This window comes from Podarcis gaigeae (assembly GCF_964106915.1).
Source record: "Podarcis gaigeae genome assembly, chromosome: 9".
Taxonomy (NCBI): Eukaryota; Metazoa; Chordata; class Lepidosauria; order Squamata; family Lacertidae; genus Podarcis; species Podarcis gaigeae.
In genome coordinates, this window is record NC_139685.1 from 1,618,827 (window position 1) to 1,638,966 (window position 20,140).

At 42.7% G+C, this 20,140-nt stretch overlaps 2 protein-coding genes across 4 annotated transcripts in view; one reads left to right on the plus strand and one right to left on the minus strand.

Annotated features, from left to right (window-relative positions):
- Nucleotides 1–20,140, minus strand: part of RCN2 (reticulocalbin 2) — a 1,080,843-nt gene that overhangs the window by 916,357 nt on the left and 144,346 nt on the right. The gene's annotated exons all lie outside the window — the stretch shown is intronic.
- The window catches only part of PEAK1 (pseudopodium enriched atypical kinase 1), a 72,201-nt gene that overhangs the window by 27,103 nt on the left and 24,958 nt on the right, over nt 1–20,140 (plus strand). For all 3 annotated transcript variants that reach the window (XM_083757277.1, XM_083757279.1, XM_083757278.1), the window contains exon 2: nt 11,872–15,081. In XM_083757277.1, the coding sequence (XP_083613403.1) occupies nt 11,981–15,081 (3,101 nt within the window). In that variant the 5' untranslated portion in view covers nt 11,872–11,980. The remainder of the gene's footprint in view (nt 1–11,871; nt 15,082–20,140) is intronic.

Below are 20,140 nucleotides of genomic sequence, written 5' to 3' on the forward strand. Positions count from 1 at the left end.
GTATTTCTCCTAAGCATTCTAACAGAAAACTCTATGTAGGAATAGCTGAATATTTCTTTCTTGATACTCAATGGGTCGTAGTAATTAGAAGCTAGCATGTTTGAGAATCTTTGAATTTTTGCCTGCACAAGTTATTATAGATGCACTCATACGGGCCATTTGTTGTGAAATTCTAATAGTAAATCAGCATTTTAAATTAAAGTACCTTTTCCATTTTCTTCTCCCTCTCCCAGCCAAAACTATCAAGTACATATGTGTGACTGGCATGTGAATAAGATTTTCTAATCATTCAGAGCTGCCATAACTAAGTGAAGCAAGTTAGAATCATCTAAAAGTAAATCATTCTGTGATTATTCATAACAAAAATAATCTTTTCTATCAAAGCCAAAAATAAACAAGTGAATTGTAATACAAATACTATATATTACTCTGCTGGAACAGCCTCTTCTCTGATAATGTTGTTATGACTACAAATCAGGACTAATATTACGGAAGTTATTGCTTTACTGAACAGGGAATAAACTCAGGCCAGTTTCTCTCTTCCCATCTTCAGTTTAGCAATTTTCAGTAAAATACCAATTGTTTTTTTCTAAGAGTTTTAACTAAGTATAACTAAGAGTGAGACACATTCCCTCTCTGTGGTTTTTGAGTCTTGCAAAGTTGGCCAACTAGCAAAACATCTAGAGCTGAATTTATTATGAAGAGGAGTAATTGTTTCTATCTTCCTCTAATGTACGTATATACCATTCTGCTTCTGAGAAGAAGTTCATAGAGCACCATAGGGCAAGGTAAGCTGGTCATCCTATCACCAAGCGCTCCTAGTAAGCAAGTTGCTCCAACTATTCTTGAGACCAGACTGTAGCCTTTAATGCCTTGATATCCCGCCTCCCCCTCCTTGGAAAGGTAGAAGACCTTGTGGGGCAGGCATCTGGCTCGGATTCCCAGCACTCCTTCTCTCCAAGAGCTCATCCTGGGAGCACTCTGCCTATATTACTGCACCAGCTCTGTGGTGTGAGAGGCTTTTGGAAGTAAGTATGCTAGCCTTTTGCTAGACCTGGATTGAGGTGTCTCAGTCCAGATGTTACTGCCATCTTGGTATTGGGCATTTTTCTTTCAGTTGTGGTTCTTGGGCCTTTTCCACCTTCCTTGGCACCACTGATCCCTTAGCCTCTGGGCCTGGGTCCAGGTCACTGCTGGCCTTTGGGGTCATGACAATACCTTTATTTCTTTGCTGTTTATAAACAATGGGAGGCAGCCTTCCCAGACTTGATACCCTGCAGATGTTTTGTAAAAGTCCTATCACCCTCAGCCAGCTAAGCCAGTGATGCTGGGAGTTGTAGAACAGCTTGGGGAAGGCTGCTTTGGAGAAGCAGCTTTCTTAAACGTCTCTTATAAAAGAGGCCCACTGTACATTTAACAAAAAGCGGGTTTGAATTTGGGTTCCCCTACGTCCAAACCTAATTGGGACGCAGGTGGCGCTGTGGGTTAAAGCCTCAGCGCCTAGGACTTGCCGATCGAAAGGTCAGCGGTTCGAATCCCTGCGGCGGGGTGCGCTCCCGCTGCTCGGTCCCAGCGCCTGCCAACCTAGCAGTGCGAAAGCACCTCCGGGTGCAAGTAGATAAATAGGGACCGCTTACCAGCGGGAAGGTAAACGGCGTTTCCGTGTGCGGCTCTGGCTCGCCAGAGCAGCGATGTCACGCTGGCCACGTGACCCGGAAGTGTCTCCGGACAGCGCTGGCCCCTGGCCTCTTGAGTGAGATGGGCGCACAACCCCAGAGTCTGTCAAGACTGGCCCGTACGGGCAGGGGTACCTTTACCTTTACCTTTACGTCCAAACCTAATGCTACATCCATTATACCACCAGTATCAGGTGATAGTCTCATCAGGGATACTTTTTGCAAGTAGATGAGGAATAATTGTGCAATCTTTATTGTTTAGAAGAGGCTTTGTATATACCGTATTTTTCGCCCTATAGGACACACTTTTTCCCCTCCAAAAATGAAGGGGAAATCTGTGTGCGTCCTATGGGGCGAATGCAGGCTTTCGCTGAAGCTTGGAGAGCGAGAGAGGTCGGTGCGCACCGACCCCTCTCGCTCTCCAGGCTTCAGGAAGCTATCAGCAAGCCTGGGGAGCCCGCGGGAGTTGCCGCAGGGCTCCCTAGGCTGCGGATAGCAGCCTGCTGCCCGGAGCGCGGGGCGCATTGAAGCAGAGCGCCCTGCGCTTCGGGCAGCTATCCTTTTCTCCTCTAAAAACTAGGTAGGTGCATTTTTAAAAGCTCGGGCTTCCCCCGCGGTGCGCACCGACCCCTCTTGCTCTCCAGGCTTCAGGAAGCTATTAGCAAGCCTGGGAAGCCCGCAGGAGTTCCCGCAGGGCTCCCTAGGCTGCGGATAGCAGCCAGCCGCCTGGAGCGCTGGGCGCTCTGAAGTAGAGCGCCCCGCACTTCGGGCAGATATCCGCAGCCTAGGGAGCCCTGTGGGAGTTCCGACTCTGGTCAGACCTCACCTGGAGTACTGTGTCCAGTTCTAGGCACCACAGTTCAAGAAGGACACTGACAAACTGGAACGTGTCCAGAGGAGGGCAACCAAAATGGTCAAAGGCCTGGAAACGATACCTTATGAGGAACGGCTAAGGGAGCTGGGCATGTTTAGCCTGGAGAAGAGGAGGTTAAGGGGTGATATGATAGCCATGTTCAAATATATAAAAGGATGTCACATAGAGGAGGGAGAAAGGTTGTTTTCTGCTGCTCCAGAGAAGCGGACACAGAGCAATGGTTCCAAAGTACAAGAAAGAAGATTCCACCTAAACATTAGGAAGAACTTCCTGACAGTAAGAGCTGTTCGACAGTGGAATTTGCTGCGAAGGAGTGTGGTGGAATCTCCTTCTTTGGAGGTCTTTAAGCAGAGGTTTGACAACCATATGTCAGGAGTGCTCTGATCGTGTTTCCTGCTTGGCAGGGGGTTGGACTCGATGGCCCTTGTGGTCTCTTCCAACTCTATAATTCTATGATTCTATGAACCGCCGACCTTCTGATCGGCAAGCCCTAGGCTCTGTGGTATCGACCACAGTGCCACTCGTGTCCCATTCACTTGATGTTAGCCTTTATTAATAATCTAAAAAGGAGTAATTCACTGGTTCTTCATGCTCTCTGCAATAGTTATAACTATTTATAGCTCAGTTTTATAACAGAAGCCATGGAAGAAATTGTAATAGTTTATGTACTGTACGTTAGTTTAGTTAACAATATATAACAACTTAGTATGACACTGATGTGTGTAAATAGCATTTAAATACAAAGGGTGATACCTAACAGTCATACTCAGAGTAGACCAGTTAAGTTGGATGTCACCCAAAGTACTGCCTGCTCTAGCCATAGGAATGTAGAAATTATTCAATGAATTTTATAAAGAGAAGGCTCCTATGAGATGCATTTAGACATTTTCCCCACTTGGAACACTGCATAGGAGTAAATGTAGTAGCTTACTTCAGAGGGATCAACATGAGTTATATTCCCTTCACCATCGCATATTCTATATTTATATTCATGTCAGTGATTTTCTGGAGTGATTTGTGGCCCATGCAATCATTTATTCTTTATCAAAACACCTGAGCATATCAAGGCACATTGTTCTCAGTCAATCTGGAGAGCTCCTGAATGTGGTCATTTTTGGAAACACAAGTACCCTTTGGTTTCAACAACATCTGCAAGCATGGAAAACAATTTTCACAAAGCTTCTGTAGATAACACCCAAAGTGTTTGTTGATAGAAGGCAAGTGGATCATAGAATGAAATGCATGTAGTATAAATTAGGCATTGAGAAGATTTGTCAAGGACGTTTACATTTATGCACCCTTTTGTGATTTATACATTCTTACAATATTTGCTTTTTTCTATGGGCAAATCTTAATTGATTATTTTGTAATGGCCTGAATGCAGTATGGTGAAACATAGTTTGGTTTCTCTTTTTCTTAGAAGTGCTGATGACAGGCAAAACTCTCACAATTGCCTCCTATTGCTTTGAAATAATGATTAGCTTAGCTCTATGAAGAGCTGTCAGGGTTGAGCTGTGGTGCCTGCAGCACATTCTGGAGTATGCTGATAGTGGGCAAACTCCTCCCAAACAGGTGAAACGATAAGTATTCAACATTCCCAGTAGAAGAAAAACAACATGAACCATGCTTTGACACGAAGCATCTAATGATATAAAGGCAGTTGATAGGCTGGCGCCATTGCACACTCAGATGACTGTAGCACACGCTTGTCTATATTGCTCACTAAATGAATCAGGCATTCATTTAAAGGGAGGCTTTTGCAGCAGAGAGCATTGAAAACACATGCCTAATAGGTACATTCATTTTAATAGGCTCATTCATTGAGCTGGCCTGATTAGTTAGTGCATGTCACCATCTGGTACTTATGGAGACTATTCATTTTTAGAATGCTGAAATTGCAGGGAATAGTGCACACCAATTAAGTTCCTTTTAACTGGATTATGTTGGTATAAAGTATTAGTGCAGGAGGTCTTCATTGTGATTCAGACAGCACACATCTGAAGAGGACCTGCCAGAACAAAGAAATAGTGCCTGAAATACATAGAAGAAAAAAGAGACTGCATGTATCTCTTTCATTAGACAAATTGTTGACACCAAGAGAAGTGAACATAAGAAATTGCTTGTAAGCAAGTGGAGATTTCTGGCTTCCCCTCTCTCTCTCTCTCTCTCTCTCTCTCTCTCTGTGTGTGTGTGTGTGTGTGTGTCCTGGATATAATGTAGCTATTTCCCCCCTAGCTTTTGCCTTGATGTCTTTAGTATCATAGGAAGAAGTTAAAATATCAGTATTCACTTTTTCCTCAATCTTACTTTTTTTTTTGGTATTCAAAACCATAGCTCACTCTTGTCTCGGAAGACTGCATTTTCCTACGTTACAGTTAATAAAATCTACACAAAAAACTTTCACAAATTAATGCACTGAAAGGTCCAATAACCCAATGAAAGAATTTTAAATTTTTGTTCTCTACACACCTATCCTTATACTTTGTGCAGTGCATTATTACAATTTGACCACATTCATGTTGATATTGTTTGCAAATAGGTTATTTCTTATTTTGCTGTGTGCTTGCTTGCTTGCTTGCTTGCTTGCTTGTAACTCTTTTTACCCTTTTGAGCAACAGGGAAGTTTGTCATCAAAGGGGACTGTCAAGGGATTTCTTTTGCTGTCTCTGCCAGCCTTAAGGTTATTTAATTCATTAGTGTCTTCTTTTGTCTATAATACCGATAGGCTTTTTTAATGCTATAAAACTAAAGCACTTTGAAATATTCTATCAGCACCACTGAAATTAGGGCACCTAATGAATAACAAAGGGTGTTCATGAAAAGTATTCATCCCACAAACTGACTCTGATTTTAAGTCCTCTCTCCTGTCTGTCTCAATTCATTTAGTACTGTTTGGCACCTAGACATGAGAAAGCAGTTTGATCCGATTTATTATATTTCTAAGCCGCTTTTCATTCAAATGAATCCCAAAGCAATTTACAAATAATAAATAACAGTAACATGACAGAACATAATAGAACATCACCAATACAACATAAATCATATAGAGTAATTAACAAATTATCAGTGAAACAATTACAATGTATAAAAACACTGTTAACAAAGCAACAACTATAAAATAAGTTAAACATCACAATTAAAGCAAAAGTCTTATGATTAACAAATCAATGCAGCATCTATAATCTATAAAACAATTGTAACATTAACAAAACAGCAACCCAAAAATAAACTAATTAATATTTATTATGATTTATTCAATTTATATACCACCCTTTATCAAAAAATCCCAGGGCAGTGTACAACATTAAAAACACATTACAGAACATCAATGATAAAAACATAGTAAAAACATGGTAAAAGGCATACTGACAGAAAGCCTAATAATAAAATAATCCTATACTCTCTCCACACCCCATTGCTCATAATACACATATTTTGTCTATTTTAACGTGGTGATCATAAAAGACTTAAGTTTTTGCACCTGTCTTAAAATTTGAAGTCCAATGGAAGGCATCATTTTGCCACAGTCTGATTAGTAGAAAACAGTGGTTCTAAAGATGTTGAAGCAAAGGCTGCTTTATCAAGGCAAAGAACACATACATATAAGCCAACCAGTCCTTTAAAACATTGTGAACTCAAATTCTTTGGTGGTTATGCTAGTGTATTTTCTAAGACATTTTAGTCTCCTGACACTGCTTTAAACAGATAAAAGCTTTTCAATGGCTACTTGAAAGCAGGTGATAGCCAAAGTAATATTTTTCTTAACTATCTTCCTAATTCTCTTCAATATTTTGGAAAGCAATTTCTTAAATTTAAACTTTTGAAACAAGAATATATAGAACATACTTGCCTACCTTATATTCATATTGTTTTATAATAATAATAATTATTTTTTTATTTATACCCCGCCCTCCCCAGCCAAGGCCGGGCTCAGAGCGGCTTACAAGCAATAATAAAAACAAGATGAATGATTACAACTTAAAAACAAAATAAAATACAACATTAAAATAATGGAACATTAAAATATTAAAATGTAGCCTCATCGCAGGAGGAGAAGGAAAAGAAAAAAAGAGAGAGAGAGGGAGGGAATCAAATTGGCTCCAAGCCAAAGGCCAGGCGGAACAACTCTGTCTTACAGGCCCTGCGGAAAGAAATCAGATCCTGCAGGGTCCTGGTCTCTTGAGACAGAGCGTTCCACCAGGCCAGAGCCAGAGTTGAAAAGGCCCTGGCTCTGGTTGAAGCCAATCTAACTTCTTTAGGGCCTGGGACCACTAGGGTGTTGTTATTTATGGACCTTGAGGCTCTCCGTGGGGCATACCGGGAGAGGCGGTCCCGTAGGTACGAGGGTCCTAGGCACAATTATACAGTAATTATGTGCAATATTATCTTGTATGCAACAGCTAAAAGTAGTATGCATGTTCTACTGTCTTATAAGATTGTTTATGAGATAGTGAACCAAGGCTTGCATGTGATATTATTATTATTATTATTATTATTATTACTACTACTACTACTACCATTGTTGTTGTTTAGTCGTTTAGTCATGTCCGACTCTTCGTGACCCCATGGACCAGAGAACGCCAGGCACCTCTGTCCTCCACTGCCTCCCGTAGTTTGGTCAAACTCATGCTGGTAACCTCGAAAACACTATCCAACCATCTCATCCTCTGTCGCCCCCTTCTCCTTGTGCCCTCCATCTTTCCCAACATCAGGGTCTTTTCCAGGGAGTCTTCTCTTCTCATGAGGTGGCCAAAGTACTGGAGCCTCAGCTTCACGATCTGTCCTTCCAGTGAGCACTCAGTGCTGATTTCCTTCATAATGGAGAGGTTTGATCTTCTTGCAGTCCATGGGACTCTCAAGAGTCTCCTCCAGCACCATAATTCAAACGCATCAATTCTTCGGCGATCAGCCTTCTTTATGGTCCAACTCTCACTTCCATACATCCCTACCGGGAAAACCATGGCTTTAACTATACGGACCTTTGTTGGCAAGGTCCAAGGTCTACTTCTCAAGATGCTGTCTAGGCCTGTCATTGCTCTTCTCCCAAGAAGCAGGCATCTTTTAATTTTGTGGCTGCTGTCACCATCTGCAGTGATCATGGAGCCCAAGAAAGTAAAATCTCTCACTGCCTCCATTTCTTCCCCTTCTATTTGCCAGGAGGTGATGGGACCAGTGGCCATGATCTTCATTTTTTTTATGTTGAGCTTCAGACCATATTTTGCCCCCTTTCACCCTCATTAAAAGGTTCTTTAATTCCTCCTCACTTTCTGCCATCAAGGTTGTGTCATCTGCATATCTGAGGTTGTTGATATTTCTTCCGGCAATCTTAATTCCGGCTAGGGATTCATCCAGCCCAGCCTTTCGCATGATGAATTCTGCATATAAGTTAAATAAGCAGGGAGACAAAATACAGCCTTGTTGTACTCCTTTCCCAATTTTGAACCAATCAGTTGTTCCATATCCAGTTCTAACTGTAGCTTCTTGTCCCACATAGAGATTTCTCAGGAGACAGATGAGGTGATCAGGCACTCCCATTTCTTTAAGAACTTGCCATAGTTTGCCGTGGTCGACACAGTCAAAGGCTTTTGCATAGTCAATGAAGCAGAAGTAGATGTCTTTCTGGAACTCTCTAGCTTTCTCCATAATCCAGTGCATGTTTGCAATTTGGTCTCTGGTTCCTCTGCCTCTTCTAAATCCAGCTTGCACTTCTCGGAGTTCTCGGTCCACATACTGCTTGTGCCTTCCTTGTAGAATTTTAAGCATAACCTTGCTAGCGTGTGAAATGAGTGCAATTGTGCGGTAGTTGGAGCATTCTTTGGCACTGCCCTTCTTTGGGATTGGGATGTAGACTGATCTTCTCCAATCTTCTGGCCACTGCTGAGTTTTCCAAATTTGCTGGCATATTGAGTGTAGTACCTTAACAGCATCATCTTTTAAAATTTTAAATAGTTCAGCTGGAATACCATCACTTCCACTGGCCTTGTTATTTGCAGTGCTTTCTAAGGCCCATTTGACTTCACTCTCCAGGATGTCTGGCTCAAGGTCAGCAACCACACTACCTGGGGTGTACGAGACATCCATTTCTTTCTGGTATAATTCCTCTGTGAATTCTTGCCACCTCTTCTTGATGTCTTCTGCTTCTGTTAGGTCCTTTCCACTTTCGTCCTTTATTATGGAAATCTTTGTACGAAATGTTCCTTTCATATCTCCAATTTTCTTGAACAGATCTCTGGTTCTTCCCATTCTATTGCTTTCCTCTATTTCTTTGCATTGCTCGTTTAAGAAGGTCTTCTTGTCTCTCCTTGCTATTCTTTGGAAATCTGCATTCAATTTCCTGTATCTTTCACTATCTCATTTTGCTTGCCTTCTCTCCCCCGCTATTTGTAAGGCCTCATTGGACAGCCACTTTGCTTTCTTGCATTTCCTTTTCATTGGGATGGTTTTAGTTGCTGCCTCCTGTATAATGTTACGAGCCTCCATCCATAGTTCTTCAGGCACTCTGTCCACCAAATCTAAATCCTTAAACCTGTTCCTCACTTCCACTGTGTATTCATAAGGGATTTGTATCTTACCGGCCCAGTGGTTTTTCCTGCTTTCTTCAGTTTAAGCTTGAATTTTGCTATAAGAAGCTGATGATCTGAGCCACAGTCAGCTCCAGGTCTTGTTTTTGCTGACTGTATAGAGCTTCTCCATCTTTGGCTGCAGAGAATATAATCAATCTGATTTCGATGCTGCCCATCTGGTGATGTCCATGTGTAGAGTCGTCTCTTGTGTTGTTGGAAAGGCGTGTTTGTGATGACCAGCTTGTTCTCTTGACAGAACTCTATTAGCCTTTGCCCTGCTTCGTTTTGATCTCCAAGGCCAAACTTGCCAGTTGTTCCTTTTATCTCTTGACTCCCTACTTTAGCATTCCAATCCCCTATAATGAGAAGAACATCTTTCTTTGGTGTCACTTCTATAAGGTGTTGTAAGTCTTCATAGAATTGGTCAATTTCAGTTTCTTCAGCACCAGTAGTTGGTGCATAAACTTGGATTACTGTGATGTTAAAAGGTCTGCCTTGCATTTGTATCGAGATCATTCTATCATTTTTGAGATTGCATCCCAGTACAGCTTTCGCCACTCTTTTGTTGACTATGAGGGCCACTCCATTTCTTTTACGGGTTTCTTGCCCACAGTAGTAGATATGATGGTCATCTGAACTGAATTCGCCCATTCCCGTCCATTTTAGTTCACTGATGCCCAGGATGTCAATATTTATTCTTGCCATCTCATTTTTTACCACCTCCAACTTACCCAGGTTCATGGTTCTTACATTCCAGGTTCCTATGCAATATTTTTCTTTACAGCATTGGACTTCCCTTTCGCTTCCAGGCATATCCACAACTGAGTGTCCTTTCGGCTTTGGCTCAGCCGCTTCATCAGCTCTGGATCTACTTGTACTTGCCCTCAGCTCTTCCCCAGTAGCATGTTGGACACCTTCCGACCTGAGGGGCTCATCTTCCAGCATCATAACTTTTATATGCCAGTTGTCTTTGTCCATGGAGTTTTATTGGCAGGGATACTGGAGTGGCTTGCCGGTTCCTCCTCCAGGTGGATCACGTTTGGTCAAAACTCTCCACTATGACCTGTTCATCTTGGGTGCCCTGCTCGGCATAGTTCATAGCTTCTCTGAGTTCTTCAAGCCCCTTCGCCACGGCAAGGCAGTGATCCATGAAGGGGACTACTACCATTACTATTATTTAATATTATTATTATTATTATTATTATTATTATTATTACTCTGCCCATCTGGCTGGGTTGCCCCAGCCACTCTGGGTGGCTTCCAACACATGTGAAAACATAATAAAACATTACACGTTAAAGGGCTTCCTGATACAGGGCTGCCTTCAGATATCTTCTAAAAGTTGTGTAGTTCTTTATCTCCCTGACATCTGGTGGGAGGGCGTTCCACAGGGAGGGTGCCACTGCCAGGAACGCCCTCTGCCTGGTTCTCTGTAGCTTCGCTTCTTGCAGTGAGGGAACCACCACATTCATCTTGTGTTATACTGCAGCTCCATCTGGTGTTTGGTAGGAGTGGTTACCTATGAAGTATAAAAATTAACAGTATCACTTACTATAAAGCAATCTAGTATTTATGCAGAGTGACAGATAAGTACCTGATTTCATTACCTGTACTTGCTGCATACCACAGTGCGAATAAAGGCCAACCGCCATTATATTCTGAACAGTATTGTATTTTGTGAAATCCAATTTAGTAATGTAGTTGTCAATTTACAGTAAATTTGTGTGCATTCCATAACATCCACACACAAGGAGACAGCCACTAAATCAACATCAGAATAGTTTTTTCACTAAATAAATAAAGTTTCTCTGCTCAAGTGATATTCATTCAAATCAGTCAAACAGATTTCTATTTTTCCACACAATTCTAGACGTAAATAAGTTGATGTTTGGTTTTTTCCTTTGAGGTTAGTCATTACAAAAACAAATTGCAGTTAATTTTCAGATTGACTATTCTCTAAGGCAGCTTGCTTTGTGAGCAGCTGCTTAAAAGACAACTTGCTTGTAGGCTGCTCCATCCAATATATATTTGTATAAACAGCTTATGTGGTTTCAGCATTTTTAATCATGTGATCAGAAGCAAAATGAGAGGAGACAATGATTTGGTTGAAAATCACTGGTACTACATGGGTGTCCCTCATACAGATAGTTGACACATGGAACAGCCTCCATGTGGTTGCATTTGAAGCAAGCACACAACACACACAATGTCACTTAGCTACAAATCTCAGAGTTCTAGGAAGGAGGGACTGACTTAAGCAACTCTGAAAATTATAGCTCCTAGAGGGGAATAGATGTTTCCTAACAACTCTCAGAAGCGTTAACAAACCACAGCTCCCAGGATTCTTTGTGGAAAGCCATAACTGTTTAAAGTGGTACAGTAACTACCAGTAACTACTTTAAAGTAGTGACTACTTTAAAGTATCATCTGCACTATAGGCTAACTAACTAACTAGTGTTAGTTTATCAAATCGTACTTCTTGCTGGGATTATGTATTCCATGGTCATGTCAGGTTAGGGAAGGCTGATAAAGTGTTGGTTTGTTCCTATATTAAAACACATTTTTTTATCCTGCCCTTTCTCTGGGTTCTCTGTATACCTGTTTCATCTCACAATAACCCTCTGAAGTAAGTTTGAGTGAAAGATGGAAGGGTAAATAGAACTTCTGAAGTTCCTTCTTCTACAGGTTGGGAGACATAACCTCTTGAGTAGGAACTAACTTCTCATTGATCATTTGACCATTTTTTCTTCTTTTTTAGGATGACCAGGATTTGATTACACAGACAAGATGAACAAGCAAGATAACAAATAAAGGATCTTACCATGCATTGAACAACTTCTGAGAGTCAGGTGCTTAGCCCTGGGAAAATGTCTGCTTGCAATGCATTCACTGAACATGTCTGGAAACCTGGTGAATGTAAAAACTGTTTCAAGCCAAAAAACTTGCACCAACTGCCTCCAGCTTCTGAAAAACCTCCCGTCTCTACAAATCTGAAAATCAATGCAAGTCACAGCAACAACCAACGTACTAAAAATACAGGAAATTTTCGACCTCCTGTGGCAAAAAAACCCACTATAGCTGTGAAACCCACCATGATGACAGTAGATGGACAGGGTATATGTGGTGAGGTCAGCCCACAGGATCTTTGCGAGAACAAGCCAATTGCAGGCTGGAACCAAAATAGGACTGTCTTGGAAAAAAAACCACATAACAATAATAATAATGAAGAAGAAATTGAAGGTTATGGTCATGTTCATAGGCCTTATGGGAATAGTGATGGTGTAGGTAAAGCTCCAAGCAACAATAATGGACTGACAGAAATGTTGAAGGAAATTGCAGGCTTGGACACATCGTCTTCTCTAACAGGAAATGAAATTAATTCAAGGGAAGCATTCTTGGGAAGAATAAACAATTGTTATAAAAAGTCATTAGAAAGAAAGGTCCCTCCAAGTTGCATGTTGGGTGCCATGAAGGATTCGCAAAATAAGCATGTTGTTCTGAGTGGAAGCACTGATGTAATAAGTAATGAAGGTGGTCGTTTCTGTTACCCAGAATTCTCCAGTGAGGATGAGAGTGAGGATGATCTGCTTTTTGGCAATATGCATGAAGACCATGAGAGCTGGGATGAAAGTGATGAAGAGCTGCTGGCAATGGAAATTCGCATGAGGGGACAGCCACGCTTTGCTAACTTTAGGGCTAATACGCTATCACCTGTCCGATTTTGTGTTGACAAAAAATGGAACACAGTGCCTTTAAGGAACAAGTCTCTCCAGAGGATTTGTGCTGTGGACTATGATGATAGCTATGATGAAATTTTGAATGGTTATGGAGATGACACTGTGATTCTTTATGGGCAAGCAAGCATGCAAAGCATGGTGTCATCTGATTCCATGTCTCCTGACTCTTCTTTGACTGAAGAGTCTCGCTCTGGGACAGCAAGCAGTTCTTCTCAAAAGCTCTGCAATGGTGGATTATCTCCTAGCACTCCTAAAGATATCAAATTAATTGAGGAAGAATATAAAAGCTTTTGTGATGATCAGCAATTGACAGTTGTAACTAAAAACCCTCAAATTGCTACCAAAACTTTGGAGACTCATAAGGCTGTGCTTGCCCTTAGGTTGGAAGAAAAGGATGGCAAGATTGCTGTTCAAAGTGATAAGCAGGAATGCTGTATGCCAAGTCAAGCATCAGCTGCAAGTTTACTCCCCGTTGAAGAACAAGCAAAGCCTTATAGGGTAGTAAACATGGAACAACCCATATGCAAGCCATACACTATTGTGGATGTATCAGCAGCCATGACCCATGAATGTATAGAGAATCGAACGAGAAGCTGTGATTCAAAAAGTACCCTATCTAATCCAAATTCACACGATACTCTAAGTACAAAGGTTGCGCCTCATTCTGTATCATCTGGGCAAGTGAACACCAATCTTAAAAAATCTAGTGCAGTCAGATACCAGGAAGTTTGGACTTCCAGTACAAGCCCACGGCAAAAGATTCCTAAAGTGGAACTAATTCCCAACACACCAGGACCTTCTGTACCTTTAAGGAAGAACATTCACAAATCTGCTCCTGCTTCACCTACATCAACCAATATTTCTACAAAAACAATCCCTGTTAAATCTCCTAACCTGTCTGAAATAAAATTCAATAGTTACAATAATGCTGGCATGCCACCCTTCCCAATCATTATTCATGATGAGCCAACGTATGCTAGAAGTTGTAAGAATGCAATCAAAGTTCCTATTGTAATCAATCCCAATGCATATGACAATTTAGCAATCTATAAAAGTTTTCTAGGGACTAGTGGAGAGCTCTCTGTAAAAGATAAAACCACAAGTGTCATCAGCCACACATATGAAGAAATAGAAACAGAAAATGCCGCTCTGAAAAACATAACTAGCAAATCTACTGAACTCTCCCAGGCTAAAGGGTTAACTAATAGCTCTGAGAGAAGACTGGGCTCTGTGGCTCAGAAGGTTCAGGAGTTCAACAGCTGTCTTGGCAAAGGTCTGACTTCATCCAAAAGCTCTGATCACAGCTCCCCAACAAAAATACCAAGAACTCTTCATGATCCTGTGGCCAAAACAGAAGAGACACAGGAGATATGTAGTGGAAGTAGGGAAAATGCCTGTACAGTACTATCACAAATTGTGGCTTCTATCCAGCCTCCACAGTCTCCCCCAGAAGTATCTCAGACTGGACCCAAGTCTTGCAGTGCGGAAGAATTGTATTCTCTGCCTCCTGATGCAGACACAGGTGAAAGTGTCCCAGTGCGGCCCAAATCTCTCTTTACCACACAGTCGAGTCCTGAGAGTGAGGCAGGAAATTCCACAGAAATGGTGCCTAAGGAAACCCTGTCCAAGTCACTAGTTGCCTATTCCTCAAAGCCAGTGGCTGCCTCCCAGAATACCACAAATCCCAAAACTGAACAGACTCCCCCATTTCCTCCTCCTCGTTCCACGTCTTCACCATATCATGCCAGCAAAGTGTTGCAAAGACATTTCAGCAATTGGACCAAACCCACGAGCCCCATAAGATCAACAGAGGCTGAATCAGTATTGCATTCCGAAGGTAGGCGAGCTGTTGATGCAAAGCCCAAGCGTTGGATATCATTTAAGAGCTTCTTTCGTCGCAGAAAAACTGATGATGAGGAAGAGAGAGAAAGAGAAAAGGGGAAACTGGTGGGTCTTGATGGAACTGTCATTCATATGCTTCCACCTCCTCCTGTTCAACGGCATAATTGGTTCAGTGAGTCAAAATCAGATTCAAGTGAGAAACCCTCAATTGTGTTTATGTTTAAATGTGAACAAGCAAAGATGGAGGCAAAATCTGATCGAAACAAGACTGAAGTAGAGCCAGCAGTTGAAGTTGTGGTATCCGAAAGAGACGAGAGGGAGAAGTCTTCAGAGGTATTGGAAGAAAAGAGCCATTCTTCACCACCTAATATTCCAAAGGAAATTCTCAGGTAAAAATAGATAAAGGTTTCACTTGACAATTTATGCACCTTGCTATATATTTCCAAAATATACACAAACTTCATTTGTGTATGGAGAATAAAGTGCAGAGAGACTCCACATGGAACTGAACCCGAACCCTCCCCTTTCATGCCAGCCTCACATCAGGTGCAGTGCAGCATGTGGAGCTATTTATGAGAAGCACCCCAGCACACACGGTGCTCATAAGAGAGCTAGCAGTAGTGGCCCAACATGGGTAGGAGGATGGAGAGGAGTGTTTCAGTTAATTTTCTCAGCAAGGTGATGATGATGATGATGATGAAGGATTAAATGGCAGGGGTATATGCATCAGTATATAGAGCCTCTTTCTTGTCTGTACACAAGGGAGCAGAACCGTGGCCTAACTTGCTGGGGAGGGGAGGGAACCATGAGTTTTGGCACCTTGCAGACTAATTTATTATGTTATAAGCTTCCATGATTAGTGTTCACTTCATCAAATGTATAAAGAGGCTTTGCATCTGATGAAGTGGGCTCTGTTGCGAAGACATCGGAAGGCAGCCCTGTTCCTGGTAGTTTCTAATGTCTCACATTTTATTATGTTTTTATATGTACTGGAAGCCACCCAGAGTGGCCTAAAATTATTGTTAAATTATTATTACTATTCAGACTGATGGAAAGTACCCCATGAAGCACTCAGGAGTCAAGCTGTATTTCAAGTAGACTTTCTTCAAGTTGCAGTCTTGCATCATCATAAAGCAATCTTCTTACATCCAGGAATCATCATACACAGGAGGGATCACATACACGGGAGAAGCCAGCAGGGGGAGTCAGCCATACCTGCAGTGGTACCTCGGTTTTCGAACAGCTTAGTTCATGAACAACTTGGAAATTGAATGCTGCAAACCCGGAAGTAGGTGTTCCGGTTTGCAAACTTTTTTCGGAATCCAAACTGTTCCGTTTTGAGTGTTACGCTTTCTTTTTCAGTGCCACACTTCCGTTTTGAGTGCCCCCACTCCTGCTTGCATGGGAGTAGGAGCTGGATGGGGTAGCTCAGCTGGGGAGCACAAAGCCTCCATTTCCCAGCTGAGAGATCCAGTAGAAGCTGGATCGGACTGCTCAGATGGGGAGGTGCAGGCTCCGTCACACTTTCCAGTGAGGGGTTCTGGGCTGCCCCCACCTCAGCATCAGAGCCCATGCACCACCTGAAGGCAGCCAGGCGGAATAGTTGCTGGGGTGGCGAAGGCGGAGGTAGCCTAGCAGCTGCATCTGAGAGCCCCTAAACTTCTGCTGAGACAGTTGTCAGGCTGTCTCCACATTGCCACACGATGCTCCTTTAAACTTCTCTATTGAGGTGAACGCAGCCAGTGATGGAGCCTGCACCTCGCCAGCTTAGCAGCCCCAATCCAAGCAGGAGCAGGGGCGGAGATCTCTCAGCTGGGAAGCGGAGGCGCTCCTCAGCTGAGCTGCCCCATTCAGGGGCAGAGGAAGGGGATGCGGTAGGTGCAGGCTACCCTGGGTGTCACCACTGAGTGGGGTGACAAAATGCCAGGCGGCACTCACCGCGGGGCCTGCAGGGGGTCTCTCCTTGGAGAGACATGGTGGCTTGAGCGCACACAGGCTCCGCGCTGCCCAAATGGTCCACCCACTGCCTCCCCCCCCTCCCAGCTGTAGGGCGGTTGAGTGGGAGGAGGCAGGTAGACTCCAGAGGCCCCACAGTGCGCCACACCCCTGGGCGCGCCACCCCAGGCACCCGAGTGGCTTCCTCCGCCGCTGGCCCCATCCAGCTCCTACTCCCGTGCAAGCAGGAGTGGGGGCAGGGATCTCTCCGCTGGGAAGTGGAGGCTTTGTGCTCCCCAGCTGGCATTCAAAATTAAAACTGAAACTATCCAGAAAACCACAAAGCCAACAAACTTGCAACTCATGAAAAAGCAGCAACACCACAAACTGAAAAAAGCAAACCAACCACAAGTGAATCAAAATCACAAGAAAACATAAAACAACACTGACCCTAACCCTAATTCTAATCCTTACCCTAACACCAGCCCAATCCTAAAATTAACCCTAACCCAGAAATGGTCTTGTTAAATAGTGAAATTCATGTTAAATTGCTATTTTAGGGGTGTGTGTTTTTAAAAGTTTGGAAATCCATTTTGCGTTACTTTCTATGGGAAAGCGTGCCTTGGTTTTAGAATGCTTTGATTTTAGAACAGACTTCCGGAACGGATTAAGTTTAAGAACCAAGATACCACTGTATTTATCCTAACTGGCTGTAGATCAGTTAGGCAATGCCCCACCACTCATGATGCTGACTCATACCGCCAGAGTCAGCATTTCCACTTCACACAGTGTTAACTCCTTGATACCCGCAACACTCCCAACAGGCTCTGGTCCCCAAAAGCTTGTGGCATAGTAAATTTGTTAGTCATTATAATGTCACAATACTCCTTGTTATGTTTTGCTGCAACAGACTAACAGACCCGCTGGAAATGGTAATTTAAATTACCATGTTTTACTGAAATAAGACATCACAGAAACTGGTTTTTAACCTTAAAACTGATTTTTAACCTTAAAATATCAGTACCTCTGATTTATTACAAACACTGAGATATGCTTGAGCATTTTCCATCCTAAGTTGGATGAACCTAGTAGAGTAAATGTATATAGTATTGCACCCTTAGTGTTTGAAGTAACTTATTTCTAGAAATTATTATCTGTGCAAATAGAATCAGAACTGAATAACCTCATGATACTGTACTTATATTTATGGGGTTATATTCTTGCCATATAGTTTTGTTACCTGTGTATGCTATATTTGTTATACTTTGAGTTGTCAGATTTTTTTTTTTTCATTCATTGCTACTTTAGGGGAAGGGGAAAAAATTATGTGAAATGTAAACTGCAAATCTTTAACATTTGCAGCCTTCACAATTCTGTCTTACAGTTGTACCTTGGAAGTCAAACAGAAACCATTCGGGAAGTCTGTTTGATTTCCAAAACGTTCGGAAACCAAAGCACAGCTTTGATTTGCTGCAGGAAGCAGCTGCAGCCAATCAGAAGCCCCATCAGATGTTCGGCTTCCAAAAATAGTTCGCAAACCAGAACAGTCATTTCTGGGTTTGCGGCATTCGGGAGCCAAAACATTTGGGAACTAAGCTGTTCCAAAACCAAGGTACGACTGTACTTGGATTAGCTTTGAGGCAATCATGGCAGTTTTTATTGAGTTTTCATAGCATTACACCCCTGAGTAAACAAAGCAGAACCAATAACAAACAATATTGGTCTACCACATAAAAAAGGAATACATCAAAACAAGAGGTGAATATCATATACATCACTTCTAACTTGAAATTCAAACAACATAAACTGAAAGCTATGCACACAAATCTTCAGGTGGCTTTCCTGCATGCCATCAGGAACATAGGAGTGGTGGCGATCCCTCGCTTGATACCGAGGATCAGTTAGCGGAACAGGCAGGGGCTTCTTGCTAATCTTCACATCTTTTCTTCCCAGCCTGGGACAAGGGCTCTTACCATTTACTGTTGTACTTGTTAGAGCAGAGTCCAGATCCTTTTCACACATAAGAAAATAAAACAAAACAAATTTCTTACTTTGTCCTTGGAGTTGCCTTCCTTCTTTCTGCATTTCTTGATTGTCCAGCCTGAGACGGTGCTCTTGCAGACTTGAGCTGAGGAGAGGTGCTGGGGGGGGGGGTGAGTGCCATCTGCTGCTTGGGACTGGAGCTCCTTCAGCATGTTGTCAGGCTGCTGGTTATCACCCACAAGCCATGTTTTGCCTTTGTGCTGGACTATCAACTTTAAAAGGAAGCCCCGTCGATATACTTTGCCCACTTCTTTTAGTGCTGATGTGTAAGGGTGGAGAGCTGTGGCCAGGCTGATATCCTGGAATATTTCAGTGGTAACTTCACCATATTTTAGGTTTCTGACATTCTGTAGTGCTCTGAAAATTGAGCCTTTGAGCCTATAGTGTTCAAAGCAAATTAGCATAGTTCTGCTTCTGCCTCCCCCATGTCCTCTCTCTGTGTCATTGGAGGACAGTGGTATGTTAAAATTCAGGGAGAATAGCCAGTCAGTAATGAATTGAACCATGTCCCCCTCTTCCTGATTCTCCGGTAGGCCTCGTAGACCAAAATCTTTGCCTCCTATCCCTTTCTGATTGTTCCTCCAGCTTCATAGGTAAATCTTCAGTCATTTATAAAACCTGGATCTCAGACAGGTTGGTTAGAGCAAGATTGTGTGCATAAGTTACTGTTTTAGAAATAACTGACAATTCATTAGGTAGCATATCAAATTGGGCTTCTGTTTCTGGTAGCGAGCACAGAAAGTCATTCCCCTGGGCTCTCTGGAGAAATGGAGGAACAGTTGGGGGCTAGCATTCCCCTTAAAACCTCTGATGAAGTTGGAGGGTGTGATGTGAACCCACAGACATCTTTAAATGCCTGCTTTGGTCTTAGGCGGAGTACTAAGTACACGGAATACTTTGCCAGGAAAGGGGAGGCAGGGTGCTGGATTTTATTGGGACTCCATTCTTGAGAAAGCCTCAGTCAACAACCATGTTTGCTGTGGATCTCCTTTGATTTCAGACAATTGGGCCAAAGTGAAAAGGCGCCCCAACTGACATGATGTCAACAAAAGCTGTTGGAGACTGTTGTTGTTTAGTCGTGTCCGACTCTTCATGACCCCATGGACCAGAGCATGCCAGGCACTTCTGTCTTCCACTGCCTTCCGCAGTTTGGTCAAACTCATGCTGGTAGCTTCGAGAACACTGTCCAACCATCTCGTCCTCTGTCGTCCCCTTCTCCTTGTGCCCTCCATCTTTCCCAACATCAGGGTCTTTTCCAGGGAGTCTTCTCTTCTCATGAGGTGACCAAAGTATTGGAGTCTCAGCTTCACGATCTGTCCTTCCAGTGAGCACTCAGGGCTGATTTCCTTAAGAATGGAGAGGTTTGATCTTCTTGCAGTCCATGGGACTCTCAAGAGTCTCCTCCAGCACCAGAATTCAAACGCATCAATTATTCAGCGATCAGCCTTCTTTATGGTCCAGCTCTCACTT